The following is a 24890-nucleotide window of genomic DNA, read 5'->3' on the forward strand; positions in this document are numbered from 1 at the left end:
CCTTCTTTCCTTTCCTTCAATAACTATATTAAACTCCAATCTCAACAAACTGGTATATATTATTACAATGACATACGACAAATGTCATTGGAATATAAATATTTTTTCTTTATTCCTCGACGACAAGCTGGCCAAATACCCAAGTAGGTGGAGACCAATAAACTAAAGAAGAAAAAGAAGTATATACCTCAATATAACCATAAACGGAACCACATAGTTAAGCTATGTGACGTCACGGGCCGTTTTAACTATTTTAAAATACAGAAGACTTTAAATTTGTACTTCTAAGTTATTATGAGTTTTTGAAGCTTGAAATTTTGGAAATCTGATTTTTATACAAAACTGAACATTATTATGTAATAAAAAATGTGCAAGTTCCCTATTTGCTTGTTCCAGGGCTCGCTGTGTCACTCTGAGTTTATTCGCGGATTATTGCGTCAGTGTTGAAGTCTCTGCTCCAGAAGTTTGTACGGGCAAAACACATTGATTGTAAATAAATATTTCGCTTCAGCCACATGGAAATTTTCCCAAACTTTACCCTTAATCCTGCTCTTCTAGATAGAGTTTTAAGCGAGTCTATCACAGAAATTGTGTCTTCTAGAAGGTACGTGTTCTACTATTAATCCAATGTCACCGCAAACCTCATATGATTTAATTTTTTTTCATCTACATTCACGCCCATATCTTGCCATTGAGTATTCTTAAATTCTGACTCTAGAGCTGCCGTGAAAAAATAATTTTGGTAAAATATTATCTCCATGTCTTCTACCAAAATTGATTTTATCCGTGTATTCATAGATATAGTTGTATATTTGATGTGACCAGTGGCGGTTCTAGCCCTGGGGCAGCTGTCCCCCAGTTTTTACAGGACTTTTATACTATAATCTTCGTTAAAAAGGGACGTTATCTTGTTTATTCACCGGTTGTGTTCCCTTGCCCCCCAGTTTTTTTGGTCTAGAACTAGAACCGCCACTGGATGTGACGTTCTCATAAATATTTCACATTAGTGACGTACACATGTAATCTATTCGTATTCGAGTTCGTTTTACTGCCGTCAGTAGGCCAGTACCGCTCCAAATTCTACATAATCAAAAGCCTTCTAGTACCTAATCAATAATATTTCCCAAATCATGTTTAATAAACTCTTCTTTTATTATATTTCTTTCTCTTAGCCTTCGTGTACCCCTACCTATCCAGAATCGGATATAGGCTTCATTCACAACTTGTTTCTATTCTTGTTTCACTTATCCGATACTGTCTCGCAGTCTTTTGTCATCGCAAAATAGCACATTAACCGCCCAATTGAAAATCTTTGTTTTGGCCTTTAGGCTCCATGTTTAGAATCTTAATGTTATTGTGAACTATATTTAACTCACATACCGCCTGGACCAAACAAGGTGTGAGTTAAATACAACTCACGTGGCGAATAATGTGATAGAAATAGATATAAAATGTTTTATGGAGCTGCATAAGAGCAAGGGCGAGGAGATACAGGGCACATCTCATGAAAGGTGAACAGTTGCTGAAGACTACTGAAGAGACTGGTTCGATAAAGAATGTAGGAATGCGAGAATGAAAAAACGTAAGTGTACTTAGATATAAAAAGTTTTCCAGAAATTTTAAGAAGATGCGAAAAGATACGGACAACCCAAGTAGCACCGAACGGGTTTATTAAGTCTTTTAAGGATGCTTTAAAACTGTAGAATAAAACTAAAATTAAAACCATTTGGTTTTTAAGTAAACCTTAAGGTTGCAATAAAACCGCTTTCAGCATAAAAGAGCTTCTCTGAAAGAGGTCAATAAAACCAAAAATAAAACCTTCTTAAAACTTTGTTTTCTTAAGCAACTACTTTCAAAGCTGCTGTGAAGGTGCTTTTAAAACCATGTTAAAAGACACTTTAAGTGCAGGCAGTTTCATAGCAAACTTAAAAAGATTTCTTAAATGAAGACTTTTAAAGACAATTTACCATACTTACTTAATAAATGATTCTTTTAACCCATATACTCCATAGAGGCTAACAAATTTTTACATGTGTTATGATAGGTAGATACGTATTTTTGTAACCATAAAATAATAAAAAGTGCTTGGTTATTTCGGACTGTCAAGGTAGAGAAACACTTGCGCACCAAACTTTATTGATAATGTTAACAAAAATAGGTCTAAATAATTCACGCGCCCTAAAATTTCTGACTTTTGGCGATTAAAAAATAAAAATAATAAAAAAAATTCCGAAAAATATTTATTTTAAAGAAAAATAATTTTATCTACAATTTTAATGTTTTAATGTTAAAATAAATCAAATTTATGTCCTTAAGTCCCTTATGTATAATTTGTATGTAAGCCGATATGGCCGAAATCCAAATTTAACTATTTGGTCTATAGACAGAGGATTGTTAAAATCAAATGGTTTTATTTTACACCATTCCAAGAGCATATATCCTACATAAAAGCAAGGTTGCCTTGGAATTAAAACCGTTAATTTTAATGCTGTCAATAATGTAACTCGGTTTTAATATGAATCTAACCTAAAATCGAGGCATCGTAGTGCAGTGTGTGTTGTATTTTTTTTAATGACCGGTTCGTTTATATTTTACCTACGTACTTGCGACTTATTTCTTCCATACTAACTGTACTTCCACTTTTTACAACACAGTACACCATACTATTTCGCTCTAAAACAAATAGCCTACCATTTTGGACATGAAAGAACAGGGGATGAGTTTAGTTTTATTGTTTCTAACAAGAAGCATAGTTTAGTCTTTACGATACCCAAATTGATTCAGTTAAGAGTGTTTGGTTTTAATATAGCCTTTTAATTGCTTTTAAGAAAGCAACTTTAAAGAAAACTAAAAAATAGTTTTATGACATGTATGTTTTACTGACATAATAGTCATATAGTCACAATAGTTCATATTATAGTTTTAATAATAGGTTTTATTAGTCATATTAGGAGAATCTTTAAAACTGCAATAAAACTAAAAGGTAACAAACTAGAATCTAATAAAACCAAACAATCCGGATGTTCTTCATAAAACTGATTAGTTTTAAAGTGAACTGAGAATAAATCATTTTAAAACTACAATAATACAAATTATCTATTAAGGTTAATTAGTCTTATTTTATACGCTTATTAAATACTTTAAAACTAATGACAAATGCTTAACAGTTTTAAAGTTCTGGCAATATATCTACAAGGTAACTTTAAAACCATTATCTTCTTATTTACCACAATAAAACCTTTATAAACCTTAAATAAAACTAACATGTTTTTATTGTGCTACTTGGGTAATAATAATAATAATAAACCAAACAAAAACGTATCTAGTACTTATATGGAAATGGGAGGAGACATAACAAATGATAGCAAATAGGTAGGTAGGTATATCAAAACGAAAAAAGTAGAGTCTGTAATTTTGAAAAAGTGAAACAATTTGAATACTTAGGAGTACCTAACCGTAACGAACACGGGAAAAAAGATGAATGAAGGGGAGCAGTGTGGTAGGGTCTCTTGGTCTCTAAGTTCAATACCTAAGTACCTACTGAAAGCAAAAATGTGCCAAGAACCAAGAACAGCTAAATTGCGAGTCCATGAAGCAATAATCAGACCCGCACGGTGATGTATGCTAGTGAGACGTGGATCAGCGGAAAGAAAAGAAAAAGGAAAGTAGGGATCTGGGAAAGAAAGATGCTCAAAAATTTTTTCGGATGAATACAGACGGGGGAGAATATTTGGATGAGACGAACAAATAAATAGCTAAATAATGGGGATTTATGGAAAACCAATATCTAAGTAATTACCTACTGCAAAAATACGAGCCCAAAGAGCTAGATGGCTTGGTCACATTATGTGAATGAATTCAGCGACTTATGTAGATAGTTTCAGTCGCAAATTGGGATTTTGTGTACTTCTCAAATATGTGGAGAGAGGAGAAACATTCTTTTTTTTTTCAGAAAATCTAGGTAGGTATGTAATTTTACCATCATGTATACCTATCAGTTCCTTTAGAGGGGAAGGACAGAGGAGAAGAGCAAAACCAAGAAAAAAGTGGCTATACCTAAGCGTGTAAGGAAGACCTGGAAACAATCGGGATAACAAATTGGAGAACTACTGCCATGGGAACTGCGAACAGGAGAAAATGGAGAAAACCGTCGAGAAATTCCAAGCCATGGGCCTTTAAGGCATGTTGAGCTACAGATATAATAATATAATATAATATCAGTTCCCCTAATACCTAATAGACCAGGGCGCATCTGTAAAAATATTAGTACATTTGGACGTTGAGAGGTGACTCAAATTTTTTTGCAGAAATTGCTTGAAAATAACTCAAATAATAACACATATTTGAGTTATCCTCCCTCTCAAAAAGGTCCGGAACATTGTTTAAATAATCAAAATGTCAAAAAATGAAGGAAAAATTCGATTTTTTAACTAACTTTAAAAGTATTCATTTCCGAGAAAAGTTGTACTGACATAAAAGTTGCGTAATTAAATTTCCTACAACATAGAATTGGTTAAAAATTTAAAAAATAGTCACCCTTCTTGCAAAATAGCAATAATTGCGAGAAAACCATACAAAAAGAAGTATTCGCATTTTACGTTTTTTAACCATTTATGCTACACTTAGGACCTTCATATTTCACCCAGAAAAACTTTATGATGCAGTAAAACAATACTGTAAATTTCATTAAGATCGGTTTAATAGATTTTGCAAAATAAATTTTGCAAGCTTTCGCAAAAAAAATAATTTTTTCAAAATGTTACAGGACTGAAAATAAAGCAGATAGCAAGTTGAAATTTTTTGCTTATAGTAGTGTACTGTACCTTTCATTTGCAATTTGCAAAACTAAAATCGATTAACTACCACGGCGTCAGGAATTTTTTTTAAATAAACATTAATTATTGGTGCTACGCGCAGGACAGCGGATAGTTTGCTCTGATTGGGCATTCCAATGACCTGTAATAATGATTGATACATTTTAATTTTTATTACATTTCGATATAAATAAATAAATTTGTTTATTGCAAAATAAAAACACATACTCTATGCTTTGAAATAACACTTTTTTTAGCAAACATTTTCTTTGTTCATATATTTTAACTTAGAGAATAAAAGTTTATTATTTTTAAACATATTCAATTGTTTAAACAATATTTCACAAATAATAATAAAATTAGTGTGGTTTTTGTGGAATTAGAATATTAAAATACAACAAAATATAGAGTAAGAAAATAATATATTAGATAAAGATTCGAAGAAATTTTGGTGGAAATCAACTTGTGTGGATCGAACACCGCTGTCCTGCGCGTAGCACCAAAAATTTATTTAAAAAATTTCCTGACGCCGTGGTAATTAATCGATTTTAATTTTGCAAATTGCAAATGAAAGGTACAGTACACTTCTATAAGCAAAAAAAATTCAAAGATGAAGTTTTGGAGAACAAGCCTGCGCTCTCTCCGATGAGATTCCAATAAGAATCGAAAATCGCGATTCAGAGAGCTGGATTGCACTCCGTATTCTAATTGAAAAGTAAGATTGTTTTGCCTTCTCATTGCAACTGAATAAAAATGGTATACATTTAAAAAAAAAATTCAACTTGCTATCTGCTTTATTTTCAGTCCTGCAACATTTTAAAAAAATGAATTTTTTTTGCGAAAGCTGAATTGCAAAATTTATTTTGCAAAATCTATTAAACCGATCTTAATGAAATTTACAGTGTTGTTGTAATATATCATAAAGTTTTTCTGGGTGAAATACGAAGGTCCTAAGTCTAGCATAAATGGTTGAAAAACGTAAAATGCAAATACTTGTTTTTGTATGATTTTTTTCGCAATTATTGCTATTTTGCAACAGAAGTGACTATTTTTTAAATTTTTAACCAATTCTATATCTATTGTAGGAAATTTAATTACGCAACTTTATGTCAGTACAACTTTTCTCAGAAATGAACAGTTTTAAAGTTATAATCAAAAAACCAATAAAAAAATCGAATTTTTCCTTCATATTTTGACATTTTGATTATTTAACCTTCGGAGTACGAAGACTGGGTCAAGCGTGACCCGAAATTCAGTTATTTCTTAATATTTTATGAAATAATTTTTTTACAAATCCGATTGATCGTAAGTTCTCCTTATTGGTTTCAATCTATTTTTCGTATATAATTCGTGAACATGCAAATTACAGTTTTTCCTCTACGTAACATCTATGATGCCGGGTCAGTCCTGACCCGGTCTTCGGAGTTCGAAGAATATTTTCAATATGTTTGTAGGTACACGTAAATCGCAGCCGTCTCTGTTTACGGATATACGTACAGTGGAACCCCGATAAGTCGGCCTCCGATAACCGGAAGTCCGGCTAACCCGAACCGATTTTCATCAGACAAAACAAACATTTTTTCACTTTGACCAAGTTTTTTACCAAGAAATAAACAATACTGTATACAACTGTACTTAATTTAGATGTACATATTATGCATATTTTATGTACTTCATGTTTTTGCAATTATAATGGAGTTTATCTGTAAGTATACCGTGTTTTATTAATTTTTACTATATTCTCCGGTTAACTCGGATTTTCGATAACTCGGATCCGCCGCAGTCTCGATTAATCCGACTTATGGAGGTTCCACTGTATTCAAATATATGGCCGGAGCAAATTTACCTATGCCCGTTTTCTGTAAGGTATTAAAATCTGGCCGCCGGAGCGAACTAGTATATGCCCATGAGTAACCATCTTAAAAAATTTAAATACAATAATTTAGGATTTTTTTTGTTTTTTGTTGAATTAAAGATACTGTTTAATAATACTGACTATTTAAAACATCCTTATAAATAAAATGAGAATGGGTCACGCTTGACCCATCTTCGTAATCTAAGTAAGTCAAATAATCTCCGTACTCCGAAGGTTAAACAATGTTCCGGACCATTTTGAGTGGGAAGGTAACTCAAATATTATTATTTGAGTTATTTTCAAGCAATTTCTGCAAAATAATTTCAGTCACCTCTCAAAGTCCGTCTCAAAACAGATGCACCCTGGACTATAAGTAAATAGGTACTTTCATACCCACTGTATATGGATCGTTAACTGGTTTAGATAAAATTATCAAAATGAATGTCACTACGTCACTGACCGTATCCAATAGAGTACCCAACAAGTACTCTCCTAATAAAACGCTTGTTTACAAAATAATAGATTCCACATAAATATTCTCTGGATCTACCACTCTATAATTTCCTAGTCGCTTTCAAAGCAACCTGCGCAGTGGGGCGTCCGCGATAAAAAAACATGGGCGGTCCCCGTAATGAATGGCAGCCCGTCCCATTGGTTGTCAAGTTCTAGCCCCGCCCAGGCGGCATTCACCAGAAGGGGAACCGGTGATTTTCTACTGTTCCACCTAAACAGAAACAGTGAGCAATGTGAATTCAACAATAGCAGTTCAAAATAACATTTTTGTCAGTGGTTTTGTGAGATTGTTTGTCGTGATTCCGGGTTTTGAGTTGATGTTGTCCGATTAGAAGTGACTTTTGGCCGAGAAGATGCTCACTGATATGACTCCCACGGCGGGGCAGCTGTATGGCGCGCAGATACCCGCCATGACCATGAATGTTAAAACAGCTGTAAGTACTTTATAGCTATACCTAGATATTTATAATGTGCATAAGGTTTTGTTGAAATCAAACGAAATATCCACATGCTGCTACAATGCAAGAGAACAAAACGTTGTAAAATAGGCAATAAATAAAATACAATTAACAACTAGACTCATAATAGTTCTTTTGTTATATCTTTCATATTATGTGATATGACGATATTCCATATTTTATATTTAGTCATAGCTGCTTAAACTAAGTTTGTGTGGTATTATAAAATACATATCTAAGATTCCTCAAGATTTATATGCCGCAGATTACACTAATAAAAGATACACTAAAACTAGATACCTAATAAAAGAATTTCAGTAAATTGGCATTTTATTCGCAAAATAACTACTTGTTCCAACATATTTAACTAGTTGTTAGCTCTCGTACTTATTCGGTTAAATTCTCTTAATACAAAATGTGTCGATAGGATTCACTTCTTTAAGAATTTGCAAACTATACCTACCTAATAGATATGCACAGGTAGACCGCATACTCTAGTAGCATGCACCAAAATAAGTATAAATACCTATCTACATATTCCGTAAGTTATTGAGCTCTTCCCAAATCAATTAACTAATGATTTACCTACATGATGTTTCAAATTATTCCATATCTGTTGAATCGACGGAAAACAACATTTTTTATTGGTCAACAATATTAATAGGTAATTATTATTCTTTTAAGTTTCACAAACTTAATCTTTTTGTGTCTCTTTTAGATATGATAAATATTCATTGTAGGTACATAGGTATATTTGAATAATGAACTAAGGTTTTTTTAATTTTGGTTTCCTACACGGTTAAAAATACCTATGTGTGGTTTTTCATACTTCTTGGACTTAGTTGTTCTACCCATCAAGTCGTCGCATTTTCTGTTCACAGCTTCCATTATTGATAACGACGCTACCTAAATAAATGAAACTTTTACCTAATGTAGGTAGATATTATAGGTACTCTACTTTCATATCCAGCAATGTTGTTGAGTTGATATTGATTCTATCGACAATCAGTAATCAGCACCTACCTATAATAGGTACTTTTTTGTCTTGTTTGATTTGTTTAGGTATTCTTCTTTTTTATTCATTTTCTGCATTATTAGATACTTTTCTAAGTAGGTACATAGTTCATCTCAGCATTTCTCGTGTCTTTTGTTTCCAAAAAGTACCTATATCCAAGTGTTTCTTAGATAATATTCAAATTCCATATTTAGGTAGGTATCTACCTATATGTACCTATTATACCTAGGTATATGTACCTATTATACCTATTACTTTTGCTTTGACTCCATTACCTTTTTAACTCTGTATTTAGATTTAGGAGCTTTTGTTATTTCTAGATAACTTTCTATACTTAATTTATTTTGGGTATTTTACTATTTTTTTCTCTCTTTTATTGATTTATTTGTAAGCAAATTGTTCCTATTCCTGTATTATTTTTCTTTTGGTTATTTAGAGGTCGTTTTTGGTACCTACAGTTAGTATTGTTATGTTATTTGCAAAAGTTGAAAAACCGATGTTCATTTAAAAAAATTGTTTTATTGTCTTACAACCTTTAATTATTATATTATTAGTTTAGCGAATCAGATAAGCTTGGTCCTTTAATTTATCGAAACTAGTATTACTTAGGTATTACCTGACTGGTATTATCAATAATACATAGTTTTCATTATTTGAATTGCTTTTTAAATCAAGGTTTTTTAGCATTCCTCAATAAGCAATTAAATTAAAATTAAAATAATTCCATTTCCTTTTTTTATTTCTCTTTTGAAGCGTTTTGAATTGGATCCAGTATTTCGTCACAAACTTGGTCATAATCGTTTTAATTCAAATAGAGATTCCAGACATCATGCACGGATACACTTCTAATTAATTTTGAAAAAAGTGTATTTTAAACGTCTTGTTGAGATAAAAAGTATTTTTCTTTCTGACACGCAACCAAACCACTCTTTTAAATTTTCCATCCAAGACATTATTCTGCGGACCTGATTGTTTTGTCCTGATTGATCTGCATGCCAGATATTAGGTATTAAAGAAGTCATTGTCGGTGAGAAATTCTGTAAAATAATAATTTAACCTTCTGAACCTATATATAGACCATGTTAACACATGGATTAAAAAATTGGTCCATTGAACCTTCGCCGCTTGTGCCTTCTGTTCATTTTGCCATATTTAGAGCACATGTGACCTTACTTCGTATTTTGTTTACGGTAGATGACTGTTCTAAATACAGTTTCCATTTCTTGAGATAGGAGGTACATAGGGATCGTAAATACCCGTTATGACCTGCAGGGCAGGCGTAGAAGTAGTCCGGTACGTGCTTACCTACTAGTCTTCACGTTTGCACCCCCCCCTGAAAATTTTTGTATGGGCGCCGGTGCCTACTAGGTACCTTTAGCCTTCATCAAAAAATAAAAGTTTCACGTTGACACCTTAATTTTGCTTAATTTTGAACACATACCGGAATCAGTTTGATTTCGTTTCTGTTTGAACTATCAATTGTAACCGTAATAAAATTTGTATCTTTGAGATCTTCCAGTAATTTGTTAAATATGTTTTTTTAAATAATTTTTTTAGTAAAGAAAAAATCCGGACATTTCTCATATCCGGACGCCAATCCGGACATGTCTTTCAAATCCGGACTGTCCGGACGAAATCCGGAGGTATGGTAACCCTACCTTTAGGAGATGCTTTCTTTTTTCTTCTGAGTATGCAATAGCTTTGGTCTCGGCCTCATAGTCGATTTCTAGTATTTCATTATATGTATCTATATATCTAGTTCCACCCCTTCTTGTAGAGTATTGGGCGCTTATGCATTTCTTGGCCAAAAGTGTCAAAAAGATTGCCGACTGGTCGGGTTAGCGCAATTTCGCTATATACACTCCTGGCCAAAAAAATCGGAACACCTTAAAAATAAGTAATTTTTAATGTCTCGAATCTCCTAAACCTGTTGTCCGATTTTAGTGATTTTTTTAGTTAGCCTCATTCAGGGGCGGATCCAGAATATCGATTAGGGAGGGGCACATAGGGTACAAAATCAAGGAGTCTGGAATATACCCCGATAAAATCTATTATATCTATTGTGCGTCCCACCTTGACTTTACAGTACAGGTTCTTATGACCAACAGTGATGCCAAATTTTATCAGAAACAGGTTTTAAGCAAATATACTTTTTTCTATAGGATAACTATTTATTAACTTAGGAATTAATATTATTGACATTTTGTGGCTGTCAGGTGTTCTAAAACATTTTTTTTTTCGAAAAATACCTTTATGTGAACAAAATAAAAATAATTTTGTATAAAACATTTATATAATAATGTATTTAAGCGCATAAATATGTTTAACCTTAATAAATACGTAGGTACCTACAGAAATAATTAAAATACATTTAAACTATATATTTTAGCTTCTTTCTATAATCCCGTCTTCTTCACTTTCACTGCCACTGTCGTAGGGTGTAAACACATAGCACATTAAAAGGACATTAATTTCGTCTTGGAAATCAGTCATTGAGAATAACAATAAACTGCAATTAGGATCCAAATTTTCCAAATAAGCAATGAGTTATGGTCCAAGAGCTGTGAGACATTTTTGAGTAGGTATTTTAGGCAACCTGAAAATTTTTCAGCTGACTATTCCATGATAGCCTAATACAAAAATGCCGGTCTGGCTGGAGGGTAGCGGTTATTTTCCCCAAAAATCCCCCCCAAAGTTAAACAAAAGGGTAAAAATTGTTATTACAAAAAATATCATTGACGTGACTTTAAAGTAAATTTATATATTCAAATATAAAGAAAATAAACAGGCCATGCGATTTAAGGGCGATTTTAACTCTGCAAGATACTTGCATGGGCGCCCCAGGATTATTTTCAGGGGATGCATCTGCTTCAGAAGATTTCATCTGAATCTGTACATACTATTAAGAAGTATATAATATACAACTATACATGCATAGCTATGTATGTACATTCCTTCCGGTCAGGGAGGTGCAATTGTTATTTGACAGGGTATTTTTTAATAATAAAAATAAATATTCTAAAAAAGACAGGTTTTTTTTTGGTGAAATTTTCCAATTGTCAGGTGATCAAAAAAATTACGCGTGAATATAAATGAAAAGCGCTATAGGTCAGCAGCAGTGTGAGAAAGATCGTATACCGATACCTGTTTGCGTCCTCTGTTGTAGCTGAGCGAGTCCGTTCGCAGGAGAAAAATCACATAACCTGGCCATATCCATGTTGTTGTTTCTCGAAACGTTAGAGTAATTATTATATATTATAGTTTTTTAAGTAACTTTTTCTTAATTAAAGAAAAATAATACGTATTTTACAATAGACTTTTCAAATATGATAGAAAAAGACAAATTTATTATTATAAATATATAGGTAGAAAAGTATAAAACTATAAACTAAATTATTTCTGTGGCCGAGTCTTGTACTTCTTCTTCAAACTCCTCATCTGAGCCTTAATATTCATTCTCTTCCTCTTCGTCAGACTCCCCTCGAGACTCAGATTCCTCTTCTACATGATCTGTAAATAGTTGTATCATTAATTAGTTTAGTTGCTACGTATTCTCCGTCCTTTTATACGGAGTCGAAGCCTGGACAATCACATGCTCATCTGAAGAAAGACTTACCGTTGTTGAGATGTGGAGTTATCGAATACGTAACAAACACGGAAACATTAAGAAAGATGAAAAAGGCAAAAGAAATATTCAACACTATGAAGGAAAGAAACATGAGCTACTTTGGTCATATACTAAGAAATAAAAAACGTGATGTGATTGGTTATATAAGGAAAAGTATTAAGCATTGGTTATATAAGTAAGAATACGTAGCAACTCAATCAATTAACCACTAATTAATTTTTCATTAATTCTAAATACATATTACAACTATTTACAGATCAGGTAGAAGAATCTAAGTATCGAGGGGAGTCTGATGAAGAAGAAGAGAATGTATATTTATTTTAGCTCATTGTTCTTTCCTTCATAGTGTTGAGTATTTCTTATTTTGCCTTTTTCATCTTTCTTAATGTTTCCCTGTGTGTTAAGTGTTGTGTGCATGATATTTTTTACATTATTCGATAACACCACATCTCAACAATGGCAAGTCTTTCTTCAGATGCGCCCGTGATTGTCCAGGCTTCGACTCTGTATAAAAGGACAGAGAATACGTAGCAACTTAATTAATTAATCACAGATTATTTTTAATTAATTCTAAATACATATTACAAGTATTTACAGATCATGTAGAAGAGGAATCTGAGTCTCGAGGAGAGTCTGACGAAGAAGATGAGAATGAACATTTAAGCTCCGATTAGAAATTTGAAGAAGAAGTACAAGATTCGGACACAGAATTAATTTAGTTTATAGTTTTATACTTTTCTACCTATATATTTATAATAATAAATTTGTCTTTTTCTATCATATTTGCAAAATCTATTGTATAGTACGTATTATTTTTCTTTAATTAAGAAAAAGTTACTTGAAAAACTATAATATATAATAATTACTCTAACGTTTCGAGAAACAACAACATGGATATCGCCAGGTTATGTGATTTTTCTCGAGCGAACGGACTCGCTCAGCTACAACAGAGGACGCAAACAGCTATCGGTATAAGCTCTTTCTCACACTGCTGCTTACCTATAGTGGTTTCATTTATATATATATATATATATATATATATATATATATATATATATATATATATATATATAATCTAAACCTTTCTACCTAACGGTGTAAGGTGTTTACAAATACATTTCATACATCTACATCATATATAAATCGTCTCCAATCTTGCTTATTCTTGGCCCTTCGTTTCGCTTCAGTCCACGTTGTATTTTTCGTCCTCAGAATTTCTACCACTTCATCGTTCCAGGTTTTCTTTGGTCTCCCTCTTCCTCTCTTGTTTTGTACTTTTGCCTCCCATATGCGTTTTACCTGTCTATCATCGTTCATTCTACACAAATGTCCAAACCATTTAAGCTTGTTCCTATCTAATATTTGTGTTATTGGTTCGACTTGTAGTTCTTCTCGCACACTGCTGTTTCTTATTCTATCACGTCTTGTAATTCCTTTTACTTTTCTTAGGTACTTCATGTCCATGGAGTTTATTCTGCTTTTCGATGATTGTGTTAGCACCCAGCTCTCACTACCATAGGTAAGGATTGGCCTGAAGATTGTTTTATATACCATCATCTTTGTCCTGCTGCTTACTTCTCTCTTTCCAATGAATGTTCTGTTTAAGCTGTGGTACATTCTGGACGCCATGGTTATCCTTTCGTTGACTTCTTCTTCTGATCTTCCTCCATTCTCTATTTTCACACCCAAGTATTTATATGTTGTTACTTGTTCTAGTTTCTTGTTATTTATCTCTATATTTACTTGTTTATCTTCATTCCCCATGACCATTATCTTTGTTTTCTCCATGTTTATTTTCATATTTCTCTCTTCCAGCTCCTCTTTCCACATTATTAGGTTCCTTTTGAGGTCATCTTCGCTGTGTGCTAGTAACATCAGGTCGTCTGCAAATGCACATACTGAAATTCCTATAGGTTCTAGTCTGTGGTAACCAATGTGTAATTTGCGTGTCTTTGCTTCCATTACTTTTATGATGTCATCCATGAGTACGATGAATAGTGTGGGGCTCAGTACTCCTCCCTGCTTCAGTCCATCATTTATCTCAAAAGTTTCAGAATGGGTATTATCTTTCCTGATGTAGCATTTGTTACGTTTATATAAGCTTTGTATAGCCTGCCTCAGTTTGAGATCAATATCTCTTCGTTCGAGACTTTCCCATACTTTGTATTGTGAAACTTTATCGAATGCTTTTTCTAAATCTATAAATGCTGCATATACTTCAGTTTTAGTAGTTCTCGTTTTTTCTGTTACTTGTTTGATCGTAAAGATGTGGTCTTGGGTACTCCGGCCTTTCCTGAACCCACTTTGTGGTTCTGCTAGGTTGTGTTCAACTATTGAACTAAGTTTTTTGTTTAAAATATATTCGTACGATTTTGACACCACACTTAACAGCGTAATACCTCTGTAGTTACCGCAATTTCTTGTGTCCCCTTTCTTAAAAATGGGCAATATAATTCCTGTTTTCCAATCTTCTGGTACAGTACCCAAGTGCCATGCTTTGTTGAGAATTTCTGTTAGCATCTCTACCCCTGACACCCCTAGATTTTTCAGCATTTCTGGTGTGATCTTATCATGGCCTGCTGATTTTCCTACTTTTAGATGCGAGATGGCTTCCAGTACTTCATTCTTATCGATATTTTCGTCTTCGTCGTCGTGTTCTACGTTGGGGGTGGTCGTTTGTTCATGTGACTCATTACTGGTGGTTGTTCCATTTAGTAGATCTTGGAAATGCTCCTTCCATCTTTTCATAATTTCGTCTTCATCTGTCAGTAGTACATTATCTTTTGATTTGATCTGTCTTATGTTTGGTTGTTTGTCCTTTCGTAGGTTCTTCAAAACTCTGTAGAGTAACTTTTGATTTCCTTGGCTATTTTCTTCTAATTTTGTTCCAAATTCTTCCCAGGATCTCTGTTTGGCTCGGGTTACTAGTTCTTTGACATTAGTACGTTGTTCTTTATATAGCGTGTAATTATTATCTGTTCTGTCTCCGAGGTATTGTTTCCATAAACTTTTCTTTCTTTTCACTTGATCTTTAATTTCTTCGTTCCACCACCTTGTCTGTTTTATATTTTTATTTACTACTATTGTACCACATGTTTCTTTTGCTGCCTTTAGGATGGTATCCTTAAATTCTAGCCAGAGTTCTTCTAGATTCAGACTTCGCCATATTTGTCTTCTGTTTTCGATGTGTGTTTCTGTAGTGTTTTTATATTGTTCAGCAATCTTTTTGTCTTGTAACTTATAGGATCTGATTGATTCGTTCCTATTCTTGTTCTGGCTTGTCATTTTTGTTATTTCTTGATGGTTATTATCCTTAATTTTCCACTTAGCTACTAATAAGTAGTGGTCACTGTAGATTTCTGCGCCTCTATTAATTTTCACGTCAGTTATTTCTTTTCGATTTTGTCTGTTGATTAGTACATAATCTATTATTGATCTTTCATTTCTGCTTCTAACTTCTCTGGTATATTTGTGTATATCTTTGTGCATGTAAAACGTATTCGTTACTATCAAGTTGTTCTCCATGCAAAAATTGATCAACCTATTTCCATTATTGTTTCTGGTCTCCTCTCCATGCATTCCAATTACATCTATTGTGTCATTTCCTTTTCCTACTCTACTGTTAAAATCTCCCATGATGATTAGTCTGCCATTTACGTTTTCCACTGTATCTGTCAGCTCCTCCCAGAAGTCATCTTTTTTACTTGCAACTTCATCTTCACCTGGTCCATATACAATTATTATTGTTGTGTTACTAGTTTGATCTATATTCATTTCAATTTTTAATATTTTCTCAGATATAAATTCCCATCTTGTCATGTGCTTTATATGTTCTTTTGTTATAATGCAACCAACCCCTGCGGCCGCTCGTAGCTCTGGTTTTACTCCACTGTATAACAGTAAATGTCCCCCTTCTTGTTCTATGGTTCCCTGTCCTTTCTTTTTTAATTCTGTTACTGCTAGGATGTCTAGTTTGTAACTTTCAAATTCCTGTATGAGTTCTCGTTCTTTATCGTTGATACTTCTGATGTTCCACGTTGCTATTTTCAGTATTTTCATTTTTGTGTTGCTCGTTGTTGTGTCTGTTAAGATCATATCCTTATTCGTTTCCTTTTTCGTTGCCATTTGTCGGTCCATTTCTTCGTCTATTGTCATCAGTTTTTTGACCTAAATTTTTGTTTTTCCGTAGATGAGTGTTTTTCTAATCTATTTTCATTTTCAATCCAATCGAATTGTATGTTATCAACCCATAATTTTTTATATCCAATTCTCACTCTTTTTCCTTTCTCTCTTTCCTCTGATGCCCTCCTTTTTATTATAGATTGCGTTTCTAGTTCTTTTTTAGTGAGGTCGTGGTCAATATATATTCTCTTATGTGGATGGTTCTTCAGTTTCTTTTTGGCTTCCATTACTCTCAGTTTGTCTCCGAATGATTCTAATTCTATGATGCATTTGTTTTTCCCTATGCTATATACTTCTTTCAGGTCCACTTGCAGTTCTAGCAAATCTGTCATGATACTTTTGGCTTGTTCCTTTAGAGATTTATTACCGACGTTGTCTGTCTCTATACCAGTAATGACAATGTTTTTTCTCTTTTTGTCTCTTTCGTTCTTTTCTACTTTTGTTGCGAGCAGTTCTATGTCTTTTTTCATTCTGAAATTTTCTTCAGTTAAAACTCTGTTCATATCAATTAGTTCTGTTATCTGTTTAGAATTTTCCTGCTTTATTTCCCGAATTTCGGTTATGAGGTTTTCCAACATTTTCATCATTTTATTCAGTTTTTGTTCGCTGTCGTCTCCCATATTTAATTGTACACGATGTTTTATTCAATAATTTACTATTGCTGAATTGTGTGTTGCCTATGCTAGCGGCGTATTTCACTCTTGCTGTATGTATTATATATTGCCTACTCTATCGGCGTAATAGATGCAAATATGTAATATGTTCTGTGGTTACGTTTGTTTGTGCTGTGTACGTCAGGCGTAAGACATTTGACACACTTCAACGGTGCGGATGTCAGAATATCTATTCCGGCGTACTTTCAAGGTTATATCTATTTTTAATATTAATGATTTTGACTTACTACTTCTTGTTTTAGCTTCTGATTTCACTCACATTCACTGCTTATTGTTCCAGTTTTCCAATGGTCACAATTTCGCAATTTTCTGCTCGTAAGTTTTCGTTGTTTCGAAATTTTCTTACGGAGCGTATTTATCACGTGTTTACTATCACCAGTGGCGTCCACCTATCAAGATTCGGACACAGAATTAATTTAGTTTATAGTTTTATACTTTTCTACCTATATATTTATAATAATAAATTTGTCTTTTTCTATCATATTTGCAAAATCTATTGTATAGTACGTATTATTTTTCTTTAATTAAGAAAAAGTTACTTGAAAAACTATAATATATAATAATTACTCTAACGTTTCGAGAAACAACAACATGGATATCGCCAGGTTATGTGATTTTTCTCGAGCGAACGGACTCGCTCAGCTACAACAGAGGACGCAAACAGCTATCGGTATAAGCTCTTTCTCACACTGCTGCTTACCTATAGTGGTTTCATTTATATGCACGCGTAATTTGTTTGATCACATGGCAATTGGATAATGTCACCAAAAAAAACGTGTCTTTTTTAGAATATTTATATTTAAAATTAAAAAATACCCTGCCAAAATAACAATTGCACCTCCCTGTCCGGAAGGAATGTACATAGGTATGCATGTATAATTGTATATTTTATACTCATTAATAGTATGTACAGATTCAGATGAAATCTTCTGAAGTTCAGATGCACCCCCTGAAAATAATCCTGGGGCGCCCATGCAAGTATCTTGCAGAGTTAAAATCGCCCTCAAATCGCCTTGTCTGTTTATTTTCTTTATATTTGAATATTTAAATTTACTTTCAAGTCATATCAATGATATTTTTTTGTAAAAAAATTTTTACTCTTTTTTTAAATTTGGGGGGGATTTTTGGGGAAAATAACCGCTACCCTCCAGCCAGACCGGCATTTTTGTATTGGGCTATCATAGAAGAGTCACCTGAAAAATTTTCAGGTTGCCTAAAATACCTACTCAAAAATGTCTCACAGCTCTTATACTATTACTCAATACAATGTTATCAGTAATAATTTTAAGTTTATTTAATATTCTTTGTTATAATTTAATTTAGGTGAAGTGATCATCAACAATTACACTTTATTTATTTTCAACTGTAGGACCTGGTAGGACAAAGTTAAACTTGGCTGACAATATATTTTATATTTCTCTTGACATTACTTCAGAACTGTCAATACATAAATTAACAACCATAGAACAACATACACTTTTAATGTTGAATATTCTGACATTCTTAACCAAAAAAAGTTATTACGCATATCGATTATAAAATTGCTGATTACTTTTCGAAAATGACTATCACTCACAAAAAAACAATGAAAAATATTGTTTTACTTGACTGTAACGGGTTAGTTTTAATTTAAATTTTTAGGGACTTACATTTTTAGGACCTTGATAATGTCCGATTGAAAATTATTTTAAAGAAAATCGGCAACGCCGCGCTAAAAACTCCCATAAGGATTGTATTGCCGTATGTTCGTGTACTGTAAAGTCAAGGTGGGACAGACATTAGTGTATTTTTGATCCGTCTGGGGGGGGGGGGCACCTGCCCCGTGCCCCACCCCTGGATCCGCTACTGGCCTCATTCTCTAAGAATATGGATGTAGTAATAGTGTTGCTGAACAGGTAAATGTCATTGTATACCGGGTGTAACAATAATACTGTGTTTTTTCCTGAAAGTTCGTAACACCCTTCTGCTTTTTTGACTCATTCTCTTATGTTTCATAATGAATAAGTTAGGTACTTCGACAACTAGCCATGCCCTTCATCAATACAGGGTGTTTCTAAATAAGTGCGACAAACGTTAAGGGGTAATTCTACATGAAAAAATAATGACCGTTTGATTTATAAACATATGTCTGCAAATGTTTCGTTTCCGAGATACCGGATGTTGAATTATTTCTTACACACTGACGATTTATTTATTGCTCTAAAACCGGTTGAGATATGCAAGTGAAATTTGGTGGGTTTTAAGAGGCAATTATTGCGCTTTTTTTGACATACAATTATGTATTTTATATTCACCATTGGCGTGCATACGGGTCATATTACCCGGTCATATTACCTGTATGCACGCCAGTGGCAAATATAAAATTTTTAGTGGTATGTCAAAAAATGTGAAATAACTACCTCTTAAAATCTACCAAATTTCATTTGCATATCTCAACCGGTTTTAGAACAATAAATAAATCGTCAGTTTGTAAGAAAAAATTCAACATCTCGTATCTCGGAAACGAAGCATTTGCGGACATATGTTGATAAAGCAAACTGTCATTATTTTTTCATGCAAAATTAACCCTTAAAGTTCGTTGCACTTATTTAGAAACACCCTGTATTGATGAAGAACACGGCTAATTGTCAAAGTACTTAACTTTTTCATTATCCAACAAAAGTGAATGAGTCAAAAAGCAAAATGTTAAGAAAGGCTAAGGCTACAATTGAGTGTTAATTTCAATATTTTTTAAATGCTAGAATATTCCACAGGGTGTTACGAACTTTCAGGAAAAAACACAGTATTATTGTTACACTCGGTATACAGTGACATTTACCTGTTCAGCGACACTATTACTACAACCATATTCTTAGAGAATAAGGCTATAACATACTAAAAAAATCACTAAAATCGGACAACAGGTTTAGGAAATTTGAGACAGCAAAAATTACCCATTTTTAAGGTGTCCCGATTTTTTTTGGCTAGGAGTGTAAAACCTTCCAAAGCATTGGTCCTAGTAGTCCTCATTGAGGTGGTCCATAATTATATTGATAAAATAATGTGACACATTTGCTGTTTCCAATGCGGCGATGATATGACTCCAGTTGGCTGAGTTGAATGCGTTTATCACATCAAGCAACACGAGAACGGCCATTGGAAGATCTAGATTTTCTGCATCAGTACTCTTTGTCAGATATACAGATTGGCCTGTAAGAGTTGGCATTCTCAGCATCTCTTCCCGGTTAAATTATTAACGTCAGTCTGGCTTGTTAATTAATTTCTTTGGGATATATTTGTTTCTGGAGAAGTCCATTGATCCTCCGGGCCGTCTCAGGACTTTTTTCCATGATGATCTTTATCGCCGCAGGAGGCACACTATTTGGACCAGTTGCTTTTCCCAATTTTAGATTTTTCGTTGCTCTTGCCAGTTCTTCAGCCCAAAAATAGCCAGGTCTATCGTTGGCGTTATTTTGAATATTCATACTAACTGTTGCGACGGCTTAGCAGGAATTATGTTTGGAGCATTACCTATGTCCTTCCATTTTTTTGCACCAAGGCTGTATGGAGCTCTCTCTATGTTCTCTACAGACGTTAAACAGTAGGGGCGACAATGTACATAAGTATCTGTCTCTTTCTGACAAAATTATTTTTTAAAAGTAAATAGATGGTTTTGCTTGTTTTCGATTCGCTGGACAGCTGTTTCCACCATTTCAGGCTTCCTCAACGGCGCTAGCATGCACTGCTCTAGTGAAATTATTTTTTGATGGAAATTAAAAATCTTTTTCTAGGAAATTATTTTTTGTTTTATATTTGTTCGCTGATTTCTAAATAAATTCAGTAATAATCTGAGATCCTTATCATCTACGACTGTGGTCTCAAAAATATAGATACTTAGTAAATCATGGCGCACCCTGTCAAAAGCTTTTTCGAAATCTATGAAAAAGGCATGTATCTATTGATCGCCGTACAAGACTAAGATATAAATATATAATAGGTACACCTGGTTGTATTTAGATTTTTATATCATGTATCAAATCTGATATTTAAAATTATTGTTTTTAGCAGATAAATTTAATAATTTAAAAAAATTATATGCCTAAATATATCTTCAAGTATACATAATACATATCTATCTATATACAAATAAATCATTTTAAAATGACTAGCCCTACCTCGTCATTAGAAGCAATAGCAAATAACAATCACTTACATTAAGTAATAAAATATATACAAAACATATAAAGGAACTTTGTTGTTCATCGTTAAATAAAATAAAATTCAAGAAACACTTAAGTAATCCGCAAATGACAGCAATAAACTACACTGACACCAACTTTCCATAATAACCAGTACGAGTGCTTCCTTTTGAACGTGTCTTTTAGAGATTTTACATAAATCTAAATATTCCTAGACGATAAAAAGTGTTTTGAGGGAGTCGAAAATCGCATAAAAAGACTGCGGATGTAGCAGTAAAACTAAACTGGCTGTTGGCCATCAAGTTTATTGCGAAAGGTTTACTTGGTAATAAAGCATGGACCGCCAAAGTGGAGATTTGTTAGCGAATAAATAATCACAGTAGGTGTTCTAACTGACTTGCTAATTGAGATACCTCGAGGCAAAAACTAATACCTGCATGCTATTGCACATGAGTAAATACTTTTGCTTTGCTTGGGGATAATTTAATATCATAGTGAATGATAATATATAATCTTGCAGAACTTAAAAGTTCATATACAAGTTAATATCTAATGAATTATTGCAATGGATTTTGGTATCAAATCAATATTAGGTACAGTTTTTTTTAAAAAGCTATTATTCATCTTATTTTTAATACATATATTGTTCTGAAGTTACTTTCTTATGGCATCTTAATCTCATTTACTATTTTTATTGGGAATAAGTCACAACGCCAATAAGAAACAAGGCAAAAGTAGAAAGACATAGAGGAAAGATCCAAAACACGATAAAAACTATGTAGCTCAAAGAAGAAAGTTAAAAATAATTTAAAGGAAAAAAAGGAAACAGCTAGAAAAGAAATTAAAAAATAGACGAATGTTGTTACATGATCAAAGAGGTAAAAAATTTGGACATCTTGGATATTAAAGCACCCTATGTAACGCACAGCTGAATGTGGCTGAATTTTTATATTTGTGCGTCACAGTGTTGCCATGCTGTTTTCTATATATTTCTTTCATAATTTCAATCAATGTTAAATGTACCTACAAGAATAATAGAATAATAACGTTTACTTCTCCGTCATTATGAGGTGTTACATGAGGTGTCAAATGAAAGCTTATAATCCAAGGATAGTACTAAATGTGAGAAATTAGACCTAGATTGTCTGTCCCTCAAAAAATAAGCGTTATATTGGGAATTGCTAATGTTGACATTAAAAGTTGCACTATTTTTTTTTCTATAAAACATTTTGATCTAAAACTTACCAGAAAACTTCTTTGTACTCTTTGCTTTAAAATAAACGTGATTGAGAAGCTAAATTTTAAACTTCGTCACACAACTTTTGCGATTAAACTTTGCAATGCACAAATCCGCACCTTTTTCTTTGAAAAATTCATAACCTTTATCATGATAAGAATAAAAACTTGAGGCAGATACCTTTGTCTTCAGAAATGTTACAGCTATATAGTGTAAAAATTTCAGAAAAAAATATTTAAATGGAACAGAGTTGTAGCGAGGTAAACGCAAAAAAACGTGATTTCTTTTTTTTTTTATTTTTAGGTTAAAATTGCGATTTTGACAATGTTCTCCCACATAAAATTCAAAATAAACTTCATTTTCGTTTTCAGCACCCTCGAAAATATGAAGTATAAATAAAATTAGCCATTCATCCCTCTGTGGTCAGTATCTCGAAAATTAAACGCTTTTTTGAGGGTGTCACGCTCGTGTATAATATCACAAAAATTGTAACGTGATAATATGAAAAAATAGAGGATACGGCAACGATGTCACAAGTGATGGTCGGATCGAACGCCAAAATCTACACAGACATATAAGGGTGCTTTAATACCCAAGATGTCCAATTTAAGTAAATAGTGCCGATGTACACTAGCCCAGGGGGACCGACGGCTTAACGTGCTCTCCGAGGCACGGTGAGACGGATCGTGTCATTATTAAAAAAGAAAATGGTTTGTCTTTGGCAGGGCTCGAACCCACGTGCACTGGCGTATGAGGCCAGCGATTATGCCGTTACTCCACGGCCGCTCACAATTAAACAGATAGCCAGAGTATACTCTGCCTATCTGTTTAATTTTTTTAAGTCTAAGATCTGTTAGATACTTCTAAGATCTGTTAAATATAGACTAACAAGTGGACCTGCAGGAAAATCAAAATTAGCAAGGAGATGATACAGTTAAGTGGGAGGAACCAATTCTGAATGAAGTTAATGTAGTAATAAGAGATCTAAGTGATATACCAGATAACATTTTCAAGGAAGGTAGCGAAAGACTGCAAGAATGAATCTTCCGGTTAACATTAGTAGTTTGGCTAAATGAGGAAATGCCAAAATACATCTCAAAAAAGACAACAAAGAGGTATTTCACTATTAGAAGTGGTCTATACCTAAATTACTTGCATCTATTAAGTAAAATATTACTAAGATATGAAAACAAAGTTATCAGAGAATACCAGGAAGGGTTTAGGGAAGAACAAGCATTGATCTAGATATACCTATATTATATTTAGGATTAGGACTTAAGATATAGGATTAGATTCTTTATCGATTTTAAACAGCCAAATCACTCTATAAACCGGAGACTCTGTATATAAGGTCATGAAAACCATAATAACAGAAACCATAATAAGAAATACCACAAAAACTTAAGAAGTATGAGAATGACACTTAGGACCACGAGAAATAGGGTAATAATGGAAGAAAACTTTTCAGATCATCAAATAATATCACCATCATCATCATCATCACGTAGCGCTACAACCCTGGGTGGGTCCTGGCTGACTGTACAACTTTCTTCCAATTTGTTCGGTCTTCCATCAACCTAGGGTCAAATGGAATGTTAATTTTTCGGAGATCTGCTTGGATGTTATCTCTCCATCGCATTCGGCGGCGTCCGAGTGGTCTTTTGCCTGTATGCCTGTATACCTTCAATACCAGTTTTACAAGTGTCTCGTTATGAAGTCTGTACACGTGGCATGCTTATCTTAATCGTTGTGATTTAATTTCTTGGACAATATCGGTGTCATCGGTATTGGTTCTGATCCTGAAATATAAGCACAAGTAGGACAATATTCAATAGCAAGGAACAATGTATACCATACACGGATGATGTGTTGATACTTCTTCTTCTTCTTCTTCTAAGCGTTCTATTGTACATTTTTGGACATGGCCTCTCTGAACACCGTCCATCAATCCTCTATCCTGAGTAACATACTTCCAATTACACTTCCAACATACTTCCGACTATTTTTTTATGTCATCTACCCATCTTGTCTGTAGTCTTCCCCTTGGTCGTCTACCTTTTTGTAAGGTCTTCTTCTTCTTCATGTACCATGTCCTTTCAGAACGTTGGTTACCATCATAGCTATCTTAATTTTATTCACTGTCACCCTAAATAGCATACTTGTGTCAACACCATACCAATCTCGCAAGTTCTTCAACCATGAGGTTCTTCTTTGTCCTGGACTGCGTTTGCCTGCTATTTTTCGTTGCATGATATTTTGTAGCAACCTATACATATTTGGGACCTCTCATTACATGTCCGAAATACTCCAGCTTTCTCTGCTTGATGCTTTTTATA

The 24890-nt window shown here is 33.4% G+C and overlaps 1 protein-coding gene across 1 annotated transcript in view; it reads left to right on the forward strand.

The window, feature by feature from the left end:
- The first annotated feature begins 7406 nt into the window (after positions 1-7406).
- Positions 7407-24890, forward strand: part of LOC114329908 (transcription factor Sp9) — a 159388-nt gene continuing 141904 nt past the window's right edge. Inside the window, exon 1 of the mRNA XM_028279181.2 lies at positions 7407-7616. Coding sequence (XP_028134982.1) covers positions 7536-7616 — 81 coding nt within the window. The 5' untranslated portion in view covers positions 7407-7535. The remainder of the gene's footprint in view (positions 7617-24890) is intronic.

The sequence above is a fragment of the Diabrotica virgifera genome, chromosome 3 (genome assembly GCF_917563875.1).
Source record: "Diabrotica virgifera virgifera chromosome 3, PGI_DIABVI_V3a".
NCBI lineage: Eukaryota > Metazoa > Arthropoda > Insecta > Coleoptera > Chrysomelidae > Diabrotica > Diabrotica virgifera.